Source organism: Hyperolius riggenbachi, chromosome 1, assembly GCF_040937935.1.
Source record: "Hyperolius riggenbachi isolate aHypRig1 chromosome 1, aHypRig1.pri, whole genome shotgun sequence".
Taxonomy (NCBI): Eukaryota; Metazoa; Chordata; class Amphibia; order Anura; family Hyperoliidae; genus Hyperolius; species Hyperolius riggenbachi.
The window spans coordinates 220,755,005-220,769,878 of NC_090646.1; the positions used below are offsets into that span (position 1 = coordinate 220,755,005).

Genomic DNA, 14,874 nt, shown 5'->3' on the forward strand with positions numbered 1-14,874 from the left:
CCCGCCACTGTATACCTGTTCTGTTCAGTGGACCCGCCACTGTATACCTGTTCTGTTCAGTGGACCCGCCACTGTATACCTGTTTAGTGAACACGCCACTGCATACCTATTGTGTTCAGTGATCCTGCCACTGCATACCTGTTCTGTGAACCCGCCACTGTATACCTGTTCTGTTCAGTGGACCCGCCACTGTATACCTGTTCTGTTCAGTGGACCCGCCACTGTATACCTGTTCTGTTCAGTGGACCCGCCACTGTATACCTGTTCTGTTCAGTGGACCCGCCACTGTATACCTGTTCTGTGAACCCGCCACTGTATACCTGTTCTGTTCAGTGGACCCGCCACTGTATACCTGTTCTGTGAACCCGCCACTGTATACCTGTTCTGTTCAGTGGACCCGCCACTGTATACCTGTTCTGTTCAGTGGACCCGCCACTGTATACCTGTTCTGTTCAGTGGACCCGCCACTGTATACCTGTTCTGTTCAGTGGACCCGCCACTGTATACCTGTTCTGTGAACCCGCCACTGTATACCTGTTCTGTTCAGTGGACCCGCCACTGTATACCTGTTTAGTGAACACGCCACTGCATACCTATTGTGTTCAGTGATCCTGCCACTGCATACCTGTTCTGTGAACCCGCCACTGTATACCTGTTCTGTTCAGTGAACCCACCGCATCAGTGCGCATACCTGTGCAGTTAAGTGAACCCACCTACCTACGTGAGTGCACGCAGTGTGATATACCACTCCGTGCATACCCAATATGGACAAAACAGGTAGAGGAAGAGGTAGTGGCAGAGGCAGAGGAAGGCCACCCGGCAGGTCTGCGCGAGGTCGTGTAAATGTAATTTCGTGTGGACCTGGCCCACAGTACAGTGCTCGGAAGAAGGCACGTCCCATCACCTCCCAAGATTGTCAGGACGTGGTTGAGTATTTAGCGACACAGAACACCTCATCTTGCTCAGCCACCAGCGCTACTACTAGCACCACTTCCGCTGCATTTGACACTTCGCAAGAATTATTTAGTGTTGAAATCACTGATGCACAGCCATTGTTGTTACAGCCAGATGAATTTTCACCAGCTAATATGTCTGAGTTACGCGGCAACACTATGGATGTAACGTGTCAGGAGGATGAAGGACCTACTGATGGTGCAAGTTTGGATTTGTCTGAGGCAAGCGAAGCTGGGCAGGATGACTACGATGATGACGGTAATAGGGATCCTCTGTATGTTCCCAATAGAGGAGATGAAGAGGGGGACAGTTCAGAGGGGGAGTCAGAGAGTAGTAGGAGGAGAGAAGTTGCTGAAAGAAGCTGGGGCAGCTCTTCGACAGAAACAGCTGGTGGCAGAGTCCGGCACCATGTATCGCCACCTATGTACAGCCAGCCAACTTGCCCTTCAGCATCAGCTGCTGAGGTCCCCATAGTGCCCACATCCCAGGGTGGCTCAGCGGTGTGGAAATTTTTTGATGTGTGTGCCTCAGATCGGACCAAAGCCATCTGTTCGCTCTGCCAACAAAAATTGAGCCGTGGAAAGGCCAACACTCACGTAGGGACAAGTGCCTTACGAAGGCACCTGGAGAAAAGGCACAAACAGCAATGGGATGGCCACCTGAGCAAAAGCAGCAGCAGCACACAAAAGAAAAGTCACCCTCCTTCTCCTCTTCCTCCTTCAGGTGCATCATCTGCTTCTGCCGCTTTCTCCTTTGCACCTTCACAGGCACCCTCCTCCACTCCGCCTCTGCCCTTGAGCGGTTCCTGCTCCTCTGCCCACAGCAGCAGTCAGGTGTCCGTGAAGGAAATGTTTGAGCGGAAGAAGCCACTTTTGGCCAGTCACCCCCTTGCCCGGCGTCTGACAGCTGGCGTGGCGGAACTGTTAGCTCGCCAGCTGTTACCATACCGGCTGGTGGACTCTGAGGCCTTCCGTAAATTTGTGGCCATCGGAACACCGCAGTGGAAGATGCCAGGCCGCACTTATTTTTCGAGAAAGGCCATACCCCAACTGCACCGTGAAGTTGAGAGGCAAGTGGTGTCATCTCTTGCGAAGAGCGTTGGGTCAAGGGTACACCTGACCACGGATGGCTGGTCTGCCAAGCACGGGCAGGGCCGCTACATTACCTACACAGCCCATTGGGTGAACCTGGTGGTGAACGATGGCAAGCAGAAAGCGGCGGACCAAATTGTGACACCTCCACGGCTTGCAGGCAGGCCTCCTGCCACCTCCTCTCCTCCTGCTACATGCTCTTCGCTGTCCTCCTCCTCCTCCTTGGCTGAGTGGCAGTTCTCCTCTCCAGCTACACAGCCCCAGCTCCGCAGGGCCTATGCTGCATGCCAGGTACGACGGTGTCACGCCATCTTAGACATGGCTTGTCTCAAAGCGGAGAGTCACACTGGAGCAGCTCTCCTGGCTGCTCTTAAGAAACAGGTGGATGAGTGGCTGACCCCGCACCACCTGGAGATAGGCAACGTGGTGTGCGACAACGGCAGCAATCTGCTTGCCGCTTTGCATATGGGGAAGCTGACACACATACCCTGCATGGCACATGTCATGAATCTAGTGGTTCAAAGATTTGTGGCAAAGTACCCTGGCTTAGCGGATGTCCTGAAGCAGGCCAGGAAGTTCTGTGGGCATTTGAGGCGCTCTTACACAGCCATGGCACGATTTGCAGAAATTCAGCGTAAAAACAACATGCCGGTGAGACGCCTCATTTGCGATAGCCCCACTCGCTGGAACTCGACCCTGCTCATGTTCTCCCGCCTGCTAGAACAGAAGAAAGCCGTCACCCAGTACCTCTACAACTGGAGTAGAACGAAACAGTCTGGGAAGATGGGGATGTTCTGGCCCGACAACTGGACACTGATGAAAAATGCATGCAGGCTCATGCGGCCGTTTGAGGAGGTGACCAACCTGGTGAGCCGCAGTGAGGGCACCATCAGCGACTTAATTCCCTACGCGTACTTCTTGGAGCGTGCTGTGCGTAGAGTGGCGGATGAAGCTGCGAATGAGCGTGACCAGGAACCGTTACGGCAGGAACAGGCATGGGACCAATTTTCATCAGACCCAGCTGTTTCCTCAACACCTGCGGCAGCACAGAGGGGGGAGGAGGAGGAAGAAGAGAGGTCGTGTGCAGAAGACGAGTCAGACTCAGAGGATGATGAGCAAGGTGTTTCTTTGGGGGAGGAGGAGGAGGAGGAGGAGGGGACAGCGGCAGGAGAACAACCGCAGCAGGCGTCGCAGGGGGCTTGTGCTGCTCAACCTTCCCGTGGTATTGTTCGCGGCTGGGGGGAGGAGGTTGACTTACCTGACGTCACTGAGGAAGAGCAAGAGGAGATGGAGGGTACTGGATCCGACTTTGTGCAGATGTCGTCTTTTATGCTGTCCTGCCTGTTGAGGGACCCCCGTATAAAAAACCTCAAGGGGAATGAGCTGTACTGGGTGGCCACACTACTAGACCCTCGGTACAGGCACAAAGTGGCGGACCTGTTACCAACTCACCGGAAGGTGGAAAGGATGCAGCATATGCAGAACCAGCTGTCAACTATGCTTTACAATGCCTTTAAGGGTGATGTGACGGCACAACGCCAGCAAGGTACCACTGCCACTAATCCTCCTCCCGTGTCCACGCAGTCAAAGACAGGACGCTCCAGCGATCTCATGGTGATGTCGGACATGCGGACGTTCTTTAGTCCAACGCCTCGCCGTAGCCCTTCCGGATCCACCCTCCACCAACGCCTCGACCGGCAGGTAGCCGACTACCTGGCCTTAAGTGTGGATGTAGACACTGCTGTGAACAGCGATGAGGAACCCTTGAACTACTGGGTGCGCAGGCTTGACCTGTGGCCAGAGCTGTCCCAATTTGCCATCCAACTTCTCTCCTGCCCTGCCGCAAGCGTCCTCTCAGAAAGGACCTTCAGCGCAGCTGGAGGCATTGTCACAGAGAAGAGAAGTCGCCTAAGTCACAAAAGTGTTAAGTACCTCACCTTTATCAAAATGAATGAGGCATGGATCCCGGAGGGCTGCTGCCCGCCCCAAGACTAAGTCAGTCCCCGCACACACAGCATCTCTGCCTGCACGCCGTGTGACTGGCTGCCTGGCCTGCCCCAAAAAGACTAAGTCGCTCCCAGTCCCTCCACACAGCATGTCTGCCTGCAGGCCGCTTCACTACCTTCTCCGCCACCACCAACAGGGTCCGGGACTCCAGGCGGATTGCTGAATTTTTTAGGCCGCTGCTAGCAGCGGCCGCTGTAATAATTTTTATGGTGCGTGTACATGACTGCCTAATTTTTCTGGCTGCACTGAGGGCAGCTGCAACAACAAAAGAAAAGGCATGTACATGCGCCCATTCCCCTTCGTGATCATTACCTTGCCGTGGTGAAGGGGCTTGCGTATCACAATGAAGCAATGACCGGCGCCTAGATGAGTGTCTCGGGGGGCACACAAAAGATAATAAGGTCGTTGCTTCATTGTGGTCAGACCAAATTTGATCAGCTGGACAGTCACTGTTCTGTCATTCAGCTACATCAGCCAGGCCGACCATATGGGCTGTAAAGCCACAAAAACCTGCACTCTCGCCATGGTGCGCACCAGTCCAGCACGGCCGTCACTAGTACAAACAGCTGTTTGCGGTGCGTTACACGGTGAGTTTGGTGTGTCAGTGTGAAGCAGTACCTTAATTACACTACCTGATTGATGTATACACATGCAAGATGTTTTAAAGCACTTTAGGCCTGTCATTTAGCATTCAATGTGATTTCTGCCCTTAAAACGCTGCTTTGCGTCAAATCCAGATTTTTCCCGGGGACTTTTGGCGTGTATCCCACTCCGCCATGCCCCCCTCCAGGTGTTAGACCCCTTGAAACATCTTTTCCATCACTTTTGTGGCCAGCATAATTAATTTTTTTTTTCAAAGTTCGCATCCCCATTGAAGTCTATTGCGGTTCGCGAACTTTAACGCGAACCGAACGTTCCGCGAAAGTTCGCGAACCCGGTTCGCGAACCTAAAATCGGAGGTTCGGCCCAACTCTAATCAGAGGGAGCAGATCCAAACATACAATGGAGAGATGCCCTCACCAAAAATACTTATTAGGTCATTAAATCTACTGATTAAGGTAATATTCTTTAAGACACACATATATTTAAAGGACACCCGAGGTGCAAATAAACTGATGAAATAAACAATTGTATCTATCCTCCTTCTCCAAAAAATACTTTACATACTCTACACTTTTACTTTCTTTTTGAACCCACTTTTTGCGTTTTTACTTTTTCCTTTGCTTTGCCTAATGACACATTCATTGAAGTATGCCAGAGTGAAAATCTATAAATTATGACCCTTTTTATCTCTTTTCCTGCTTTCAGAAACCATTTTCTGCCAGGAGAGTGTTTTTTGGCTGTTATTCCTTATTGACAGTGACGGTTACATGATAGTCTGACCAGGTCCCAACCAGGTCCTGACTGGACAGAAACTGTCACTTGCTTTCCTGATGTTAACCACCTCCTAACGCCGATGGGGACTGCTGGTAAACACCTCACCCTGTACTACTTCTGGGTCACTATGACCCGAAGCAGTACAGCTGCACTGGGCTGGCGGTGTGCGCCCTTGATCGCGCACCTGTTGCCGGGCACTTTCTGCACATGTGCGTGACGTCCTCAGTGACATCACACTCATGCGCAGAGAATGGCCAGCAACAGGCACACGATCAAAGACGCGCACCGCTGACCCAGCGCAGCCGTACTACTCCTGGTCATAGCGACCCGGAAGTAGTAGCGGCCCATAGGGATTCGTTGGCAAACGATTTGCCTAAATCCCTACCCATATCATCAGTTTATTATCAAAAATACAATATTTTTGTGGCAATAATTCTTCTTTTTTCCCTCTCTGTTATCTGTACAGTGACATCAACCGCTAATCTGGTCAGTCTAGAAAGTCATTACTTACCAAAATGTACACTTCTGTCATGGTTTCTAGCAAGCTTATTGTTAATTTTGTACCATTATTAAAAATCTATACTAGCTGCCGAATGAATGGAAATGCTACTTTTTAAAAAAAAAAAGAGTTTGTGTAACACTGATGCATTTTATATCAACTGTTATAAGAAAAGTAAAGTTATTATTTGATGGGTATGTGTACTTTTAAGTTCCTTCCTGTAGCCTTACTACCCTGTGGGATATAGAAGAAAATCCAGGTATATACCTTAACAGCAATCCAGAATGTATAACTAGTACGTATACACTGGGAGAATAGTTGTTCAAGCAGGCCATATAATAGATAAATGTGGTAAAACCAATAATTAATTGTACCTTCGGATTGTGCAGACTAAGGTCATCTTAACAAAAGGGACCTTTGGTGGCAAATTTGAGACAGTATCTGCAGGCCTGAAGGGATGGAGCTACCTCAAAGAAGTGAACCCATCAACTGGATAGTGTACTGGTTGAGGCTGTTGCTTTTGATGTAGGGTGTAAACCTTTGACCAGAGTTCAAATCCTGGCTCAAGCTCATACATAAAACAGTACGGAGTCTTTGGGCATAGCTCCCTAATGATCCTAGTTGCCAATGGAATGTGCCTAAAGTACTTTGACTCTGCCAGGATAAAAGTGTGATATATGTCTTGTCAAATTAATTACCCCTATATTTTATAGTGTAATAAACATTATTTAAACTATGCATACTCTTTAAATTCTGAACAAAAATGATAGCAGTTTCTCTGTGTATGACTGATGTCTGCTTTTATCAAATAGGTCTTGCCTCGACAAACATGTGGCTTATTTACACACACAATTTTCTATAAAGAATATCCTGGTGGACCAACTGAACTGGACAGAAGTATTAGAGGAGGAGAACTCTTCTTAACAGTGCTGCTAAATCCTGTAAGTGTAAACTCTGTGTTTTGCTATGTTGTGTTGCTAAAGCATATTCTTTTTGTGGAAAAATAAAACAGACCTCTTCAGTATCCCATTGAACACTGGTAACCAACTAGCTAACTTAATCCTTCGTGGATGTGAGAGTAAGGAAAGTTTGCTCCTTTTCAGAATGTGAAGTCATGCGAACACATAGCTCATCTGGTCAACTAAAAAAGCAGGTATTTGTGTACAGTTATACAGTATACATAGTAATTTTACAGCAAAACTGGCTTTGAGCTATCACAAAATTACACAATATTGGAAATATATTGTAATATAAGTCTATACATATGAATTATCATTATATCTGTATATTAGTATTTCATGTGTATATAGGCTATTTATTTGTGTAAATAAGATTACGTGTTTTGTTTTTTTAGCATAACTCGGCCTGAGCCCACTAATGCAGTTCTGTCTGCTTCTGTCTGCTTTTCAGCATATATAACATTAATGTGTAACTGAAAAGCAGACACAACTGCATCAGTGGGCTCAGGCCCTCAGAAGCTTGTCCAAAATACGTGTTTTGTTAATTAAGTTTTAAACACATATTCACAAATGGTTGCTTCTGGCTCATCTACTCACAGTCATTTTAGTTTTAGATGTCCTGAAACGTGAATTTATATTAAAAAAAAATTACTTTGTCCATTAAATTAAAATATTATTTGTTTATTAGAATTGTTTTATTACACCTTTATGTGTTTTTAATTGTAGTCATTTTGGGGATTAAAGTAATGTTTTTTTATGTAAGAGTTAAATACCATACTTAAAACACTACTTAAATCTGCCACTCTGGCCCAGGCTCTTTGTTTGTTTTCAATGTAATTCCAGGAAGCAAGAAATATTTCAATCATGCATGAGATGAAATAGCATTCTTTATCGCCTACCATCATTCAGCTTGAGCGGTGTCTGGTAAAATGTGCCTGGGCTCACAATCTCAAGCAGTGAGACAAGAGAAAACTGATTTATTACCAAAGAAAAGTGACACCTTTATGTACCCTTTTTGAAAACTTAGCATGGTTATAGCTTCTTATTTACTTCAGTGGATAACAAAAAAAGAACTTCTGACCACAACAACTTTAGGAAAAAGAAAATTATGAATTTGTTTTTTCTTCTCAAAATTCTAAAAATACACTGTGACTATACTTTCTATATATTCCATTGTGAAAATAAAACAATAAACCCTATTAACAAGTCGTTACTCAGTACAACATCATTGCTTTCACTCAAACTGCAACACCTATACAGAAACAGATTATACATCCTGAAATGAAGTGCACAGTCCTATTACCGCATGATCAGTAGAGCATAATACTTTGCATATAATTTATTACATTACACTCTACTTATTATATGGTAAGACTCTACATGTTATTCTGCTTAACACAGACTAGTGCATACACCCTAAAAGTGGGATATAACCCAGTATTTCTTCTTTGCTCTAAAAGATTATTTACAACATATAATACACTAACACAATGTTTTTTTTTTTTTTAGTAAAACAGCATTTAAAGGGTTACATTACAGGACTGACTTTTTCTCCTGCAGGGGCAGCCTGCATCCGAACTGGTGATAAGCTTATCTTCTGTATATATTCTTTACTTGATACAATTAAGTAAACATTCTCTGGCTGTGCAGAAACAGATGCTAATGAGTCCTGAAGTGAAACACAGGTCAGAAATCACTGCTGCTGCATTTACAACAGAGTTATAACAATTATGAATAAAATGCGCCAGCAATTTTCAAGGTGAATAAACTGAACTTTGGGAAGTTATGATTTCTAAATGAATTATAATACTTGTGCACAAAAGCAAATATGATAATTGTATGGGTTATAAAAAGTAGGAAAACACATATTTGTTCAATATTTTGTCAGAGTTTTAAACCGCTTTAAGTGCTGAAATAAAACCTGTCTGAAGGATTGTGCATCCAAAAGGAATATGACTGAAGGGAAGTGGATTGGGTGATGGTTCTGAAGCCAAAAGGATGCAGGTAACAGAATATAAAAGTTAGGTGTTGATGGGGTTGGAATAGTTTGCACGCAAATTGTTTTGCAAGCTAACATCCTCTGTTAATTAAAGTTGTAGCACCTGTTTTGAATCAAAGGGGTGTATTCTGTGCTATAAGAGGCTATGCACACCTAAGCTGGTAGTCATTCAGACACAACCAGGTGTGCTGCCATTTCTCTCTGCTGTGTACAAATATGTAAAACCTACTTTATGGCTAGCTGTTCCCAGATTATACTTATGCTTGCATATCTTTATCTGGTTTCATTAAAAGTTAGTAACTAGAGTATATTACAGTATATTTTGCAGCATCTGTTTTGTATGCATTGGGTGCAGTTTGCCTTTAATAGGCTCCACACACCTAGGCTGGTAGTCATTCAGATGCGGCCTGGTTTAGGATGTGTTGCCATCTCTCTCTGTTGTGTACCGTAATAGAAAAATGATTTAGACTTACCTTCCTTGTGTTTTCTGTATACAAAACACTGCCATTTCACAATGATTATAATAGAAAAGAGGAAATTGTCACAGTCTAGTGTTGATTACTGGAAAAAATGCAATCTGAGCCTATAGTAATTGGAAATTCAAAGTCACGATAGATTATAGTGGTTCATGGAGCAAATTAGTGTCCAAAATATCTTCTTGTCAATACATCATTTTTGATTGCATCACATAAAAAGTCAGTTTCCGAGGATAATCCTTTTCCACTCAGAGCAGACCTATGCATTTCTTTACAACAGTTACTATATACACTGCTTGACAAATGTTTCACAACGCTTCTCCAGAGGCAATATCACTTTTCATGCAATTAATCTGCAAAGAAAAAACACACATGTGCTACTGTATTACAAATGCCATACCTTATTTCTACTGGATGTGCATTAGGAGAGAATACAACATACATCATAAATCTTACTACTTGCAGGAGTAACACCTAACCTCAGGACCAAGAATGAATAATGGTCATATTAAATTTATAATTCTTATTTGGGGCCATAATGTGTCAGAATCGTGCTGTGAGACATATAACTCCCAAATACACATGTATAGCCTTTTTGAGATATTAACAACATTTCCCTTAAAGGGGCACTACAGCAAAAAAATTTAAAATTTAAAATATGTGTAAACATATACAAATAAGAAGTACATTTCTTTTTTCCAGAGTAAAATGGGCCATAAATTACTTTTCTCCTATGTTGCTGTCACTTACAGTAGGCAGTAGAAATCTGAAAGAAGTGACAGGTTTTGGACTAGTCCATCTCTTCATAGGGGATTCTCAGCAAGGCTTTTATTCTTTATAAAGATATTCCCTAAAAAGAATTTAAACAATGATGCTGGCCAGCTTCCCTGCTCCCTACACAGTTTTTTGGCAGTTGGACAGAGCAACTGCCATTCACTAAGTGCTTTTGAAAAGAAATATATCCCTGGAGAATCCCCTATAAAGAGATTGACTAGTCCAAAACCTGTCACTTCTGTCAGATCTCTACTACCTACTGTAAGTGACAGAAACATAGGAGAAAAGTAATTTATGGCTCATTTTACTCTGGAAAAATGTACTTCTTATTTGTATATGTTTGCACATATTTTAAATTTTGCAGTTTTTTGCTGTAGTGCCCCTTTAAACATCTGATCAAAACTTTTCATGTAAATGTTAATCACCCCTCCTAATGACATACAGTCATTGATTTTATTCTAAAGACCACCTTCATTTCGGTCAAAGTGTTATACTGTCCAATGGGTTGTATATTAAACCATCTCATATCCATCTGAAACCAGATACCTTCAATTTACATATCTGTCATCCCACTTTGTTCATACAGATGGGCCTTCATGTACATATACCAATACAAATACCAATACAGCATCATGCTCACACATAACCTACTACTAGCCCACCAAACATGCCATGTTAAAGGAGTACATTCAAAAATGGTGCGGGCAACTTTTGGGGCAGGGGGACAATAGATGGCTCATCCTGTTCTAGCCAAACTCCTGCCTGCGCTAAATACTATTCTTTAACTATTTCTAGTACTATTCTACAGTATTCTATTGTAGCCTCTCGTGGGGAACAGATTTCTGCCTTCGGCTATTGCGGCCGTTTCTCAATCTGTCCTTATACCAATTCCACTTCATCTTCTGCACAATCTGCCTTTACAAGGGAAGCTGGAAGTTCATATCATATTCTCCATTCAGTAGGGTGGAGGAGGAGCTCTGACAAAACTATAAATAAAGGGAAAATGTTCTGTTACAAAAATAATTGTATTGGTTGTACTGTATAGCTGGGTAATCTGAATCACAGGTCTGGCGGGAGAGAATGACACGGGGAGGCGAACACAGCATTAGAAGAGACATTTAAACAAGAACATCAGCACAGTTTAAAGTCATACAACTTTCACCATGCACCAGACAAATTGCTTTAGATCTACTTGTTAATGAAGGTGCTAATTACCTTATTCAATGAGGCATATGGCGGTCATATGTTGACTCATCCACTCTTCTGACTATTAGGCCACACTTACCAAGCTGGGGATGGTCCAAGGAGACACAGGAGGGGGTGGCCACAGCTTTGGGAGGCTTTAGAAGAACATTATCATGTTTTGAAGATGGAGGGGACAGAGTTTCAGACCTATAATAATTTATGGGCAGACAGGTGAGGTATTGCCACTGACACCTTCCAACCCTGGCAGCATTAACAGAGAGCCTTTCATTACAGACTCTCTGTTTCCTAATTTTATTCCTCTTTAACTACCAACTGCTTCTTTACTCCCCACCAGGGCCGCGCCTGGGTGGGTGCTGCGGGTGCATTGCACCCAGGTGCCTCTCTCTGTCAGGCCCCCTCTGGCCACCGCTCCCTCCCTCCCTCTAGCCACGTCCATTGGGCGCAGGGGGGGCGTGGCGCCCCGGGTGACTGACACCCAAGGGGGTGTCGCCACGACCCCCCATGGTGGGGGAAGAGCAGCGCTAGAAGGAGGGGTGGGAACAGCGGCGGGAAGGGGGGACAGATCCCCCCCCTCCCTCACCTGGGTCCCCTCCTTCTGCCTCTCTTCCCCGCTGCTGGCCGCCCGGTTCATCTCCCCGCTGTGGGGACCGCCTCCCAGAGGCAAAGCAGAGGTACGGCAAGATGGCTGCCGAAGCCCTGCTCTGAAGACTATTTGTGTCTCCAGTACAGGTCTTCGGGTGCCATCTTGCCGTAGCCCTGCACTCTGCCTGTCAGTGCGGGAGATCGTTGCTGGAGGATCGTCGGGGAGCTGCACGTCAGAGGCCGGCTAGGTGAGTGAATTTTTTTTTCACAGCACTGCTCCCCACATAACGATTATTTTCTGGTGATTGCTCCCCATATAACGATTATTTTCTGGTGAATGCTCCCCACATAACGATTATTTTCTGGTGATTGCCCCCACATTGCAATTATTTTCTGGTGATTGCTGCACACATAACGATTATTTTCTGGTGATAGCTCCCCATATAACGATTATTTTCTGTTGAATGCTCCCCACATTGCGATTATTTTCTGGTGAATGCTCCCCACATTGCGATTATTTTCTGGTGAATGCTGCCCACATAATGATTATGGACATGGGTGTGGTTATGTGGTTGGGCGTGGTTAATTTAACCACTCCCATAGGCGCCAGAGAAAATCTTGCACCCAGGTGCCAGGCACCCCAGGCTCACCCCTGCTCCCCACCTGAAAGTTGCCTGACCTTGATATTATTGTCTTTGTGATAACATCTTCAAGGGGATGAGGTCAGTGTGATTGAAAGGTATGGGTGTGGCATAGGGCAGGAAAGGTATAGCATGAGGTAGGAGAAGTGATGACTTGGCTTCAGGACCAGTCGATCACTGGAAGGCAGTGGGGCTCAGCAGTGCTTTCTTGGCAGCAGATGATGCTACTGATATAGCAAGACTGTATAGTATATGGTCAACCTGCTTCCATCCAATACTTTAAATCAGGGATGTCAGTTCTTAAGAGCTGAAGTCCTCACACAAATTTGCCAAAGCTCAAATGAATTGATGGGGCTCAGGAAAGGTGTGGTAAGGTTCAGCAAGTAAAACACATTCATCTATCCAGCCTAAGCACTGGCATGGATAGGGCCCTTGAGGACCATGGCTTGACATCCCTTCAATGGGTCACTTAAATTGTCCCCCATGTGGTTCAGATGTTGCAACTTGAGTATAATTATATTTTTTGTATTTATCACAAAAATCAATTACTTTAATACTTTATGGAAAAAAATTAGTATAATTTCCCTATTTTTTACAGTTAATTTTTTTCTGTTGTATAGTGGTATCTGTCCTCTTGATGTTGTAACTTTGGGGAAAAAAATATTTTTATTTTTCAATATGGCTGAAAACAGGCAGACATGTTTGTGCTGTATTAAAGCTTTGTTGTTAAGTGACACTGGATACCACATACAAAGAAATCAACTGACCTTACCTGAACTCACAGTAACTGTTCTTATAGTATTATGGTGAGATTTCTCATCTATAAAAATGCAAACTGTTTGTGGTGGTTTCAGATTTTTTTTTCTTTTTGTTTACAGGAAATATAAGGAAACTTGCTATTTAAAATTTTGTTACATGGCATTTTAGTAGATTGCTGTCTTTATTTAGCTAGCTGATCCTTCTAACCCTTCTAAGCAGAAGAAGAAGTCTTTGATGTAGATCAAAGAATTTATTCTGCGTATGTTCTTTGTTTTTCAAAATAATAATGCTAGCATATAGTATGCACATTCATAGGTAAAGACTGTCATTTGTTGTTAACAGCACAATGGGCTTGATTCACAAAAGAGTGCTAACTGTTAGCACGGCCGTTTTCGCGTGAATTTTCACATTGTGCACGACCACGAATTTTTGCGCAAAAACAATATCGATTTCACGCGAAAATTTGCATTTGCGTGCGAAAACGTTATCGTTTCGAGTGAAAATTCGCGATCGTGCGCAATGCAAAAATTCACGCGTAAATGGCTGTGCTAACAGTTAGCACTCTTTTGTGAATCAAGCCCAATGAGAGAAAAGCCTTTGACCACATAGCTTTTTTTTAGAGTATAGCAAGTCTTTTCTGATATTCTTTTCTTTTAAAATGGTTATACTACAATTTATAGTAAAATGACAATGCTGTGCATATTTGCAACGGTAATTTCAAACAAAAGAAGTTATGTGACAAGTATGTTGCCTGAGTTCTTCAACACTGTGGGCCTGATTTACTATGGAAGTTGTAATGATCGTAATCTGCTAATTACACACATTTTCGCAATTACGCCTATACGTAATTGCAAATTTGTTATTCAATTGACTTTGTATAATCATTCGTAAGTACGCATGAGTGCTGGTTTTGGTGGTGAATTGCAAAGCCCCCATACATGCTATTGCTACCAAAATTGCTATGTATATTAAGGAGAATCGTAGGTGTCACCTGAGGAAGGGCTCCACCCGAAACATGTTGTGTATTTCGTGACTCTAACACAGCTTGTTGCTGCACAGCTTCTGAGCGCCTTGTCCTTCTTTATACTTTGGATAGCATTTAAAATGAATGTAGGGTCTGCTTTAGATAAATGGGAATAGTAATTCACAATTTTAGTAGCCTGTGAAGTTGTTTTTTTCCATTGTATTTCTTCCCTAATTACATAAGTGGTTTAACAAGTATTCTGACTTCAGTTCTCAATTTGGTAGCCTCCTCCTCTATGGGGGTTATTATGACACCTCATGGACAGCATAGATTCACTGATGTGATTGCTTCAGAGACATTTACTTTTATTAAAGCAACAATGCAGATGTAATGCTGGGAGATACATACACTGGTGAAGTTCAAAAACAAGTGTTTTCCTCTCCAAACCTCGACAAACAGTTACCTCGGAATTCAATGCTAAAGCAATTGTTAATAAAAAGAAGGGGGAAAAATACATAATGGGAAAAAGGCATTACAGAAAAGTACCATAGGGTGGCAGTGCTGAATATTAACTGAACACAATGTA

The 14,874-nt window shown here is 43.8% G+C and overlaps 1 protein-coding gene across 2 annotated transcripts in view; it reads left to right on the plus strand.

Annotated features, from left to right (window-relative positions):
* The window catches only part of LOC137571512 (bifunctional heparan sulfate N-deacetylase/N-sulfotransferase 4), a 472,192-nt gene that overhangs the window by 258,444 nt on the left and 198,874 nt on the right, over positions 1–14,874 (plus strand). For both annotated transcript variants that reach the window (XM_068280740.1, XM_068280748.1), the window contains one exon: positions 6,741–6,869. In XM_068280740.1, coding sequence (XP_068136841.1) covers positions 6,741–6,869 — 129 coding nt within the window. The remainder of the gene's footprint in view (positions 1–6,740; positions 6,870–14,874) is intronic.